The sequence below is a fragment of the Chaetura pelagica genome, unplaced genomic scaffold, assembly GCF_000747805.2.
Source record: "Chaetura pelagica isolate M959 unplaced genomic scaffold, ChaPel_1.0 scaffold49, whole genome shotgun sequence".
NCBI classification, from domain to species: domain Eukaryota; kingdom Metazoa; phylum Chordata; class Aves; order Apodiformes; family Apodidae; genus Chaetura; species Chaetura pelagica.
In genome coordinates this window covers 153,714-154,447 of record NW_009970715.1, presented here as the reverse complement: position 1 = coordinate 154,447, position 734 = coordinate 153,714, and the positions used below count along the sequence as shown (strand labels likewise).

The window sequence follows — 734 nt, the reverse complement described above, 5'->3', positions numbered from 1 at the left end:
TCCCGGCTCTCACCTCTTGCGTTCCTTGTTTTTCTCTTTCCGTTTGTTCTTGGGGCTTCGGGACCTGCGGGGAAGAACCCAAAGCTGCGGAGAGGGAAGAAGGGGCAGCACCCAGAGGGGCTTTCCCAGCCCCCCAAACCCCCACCAGCAGAGCCAGCCGGGCTGTGGGAGGAGTGATGGGAGTGACCTGCCTGGAGCTGGGCTCTACCAGCCTTCACATGGCACTAGGGGTCACAGCTGGCTTTGGGGACACCGTGGGGACCACGTGCCAGGTGGGAGGGGGTGGCAGTGGGAAGGGGGGGCTGGTTCTTCTCAACACCCACAAGGTGTTGAGAAGGCCCATTGTCACACACACCCCCCACACACACTTGTCTTGCCCCACATTAGCCCCCTCTGAGCCTCTCTGGCCACTCAGGTGTCCTTTTCCCTGTATTTTTTTCCTTCTTTCACCCTAAAATAGTGGTGTCAGCAAAGGGCACCTGCAGGACAGGACAACAGGCAGCATTGGCCCTGGACACAGCTGGCCTGTGTCACCCCTTCTCATCCAGGGGACATTCAGGGCTACATGGGACCCTGCAGCTGCCCAGGGTGGCCCTGTGTCACCTCCAAGGGTGGGGGGTGCCCAGCAGTGCCTGGTGATGGTGTGAGGGGGACTGTCACCAGGTGAGGGATAGATGACAGGTGGTGACAGCCACTCTGTCTGCACAGGTAGAGGGGATGGGGCCAGAGGAGAA

At 60.5% G+C, this 734-nt stretch overlaps 1 protein-coding gene across 1 annotated transcript in view; it reads right to left on the bottom strand.

The window, feature by feature from the left end:
- Positions 1-734, bottom strand: part of SRRM3 (serine/arginine repetitive matrix 3) — a 20,164-nt gene that overhangs the window by 10,384 nt on the left and 9,046 nt on the right. The window contains exon 7 of the mRNA XM_010006041.1: positions 14-64. Within this exon, the coding sequence (XP_010004343.1) occupies positions 14-64 (51 nt within the window). The remainder of the gene's footprint in view (positions 1-13; positions 65-734) is intronic.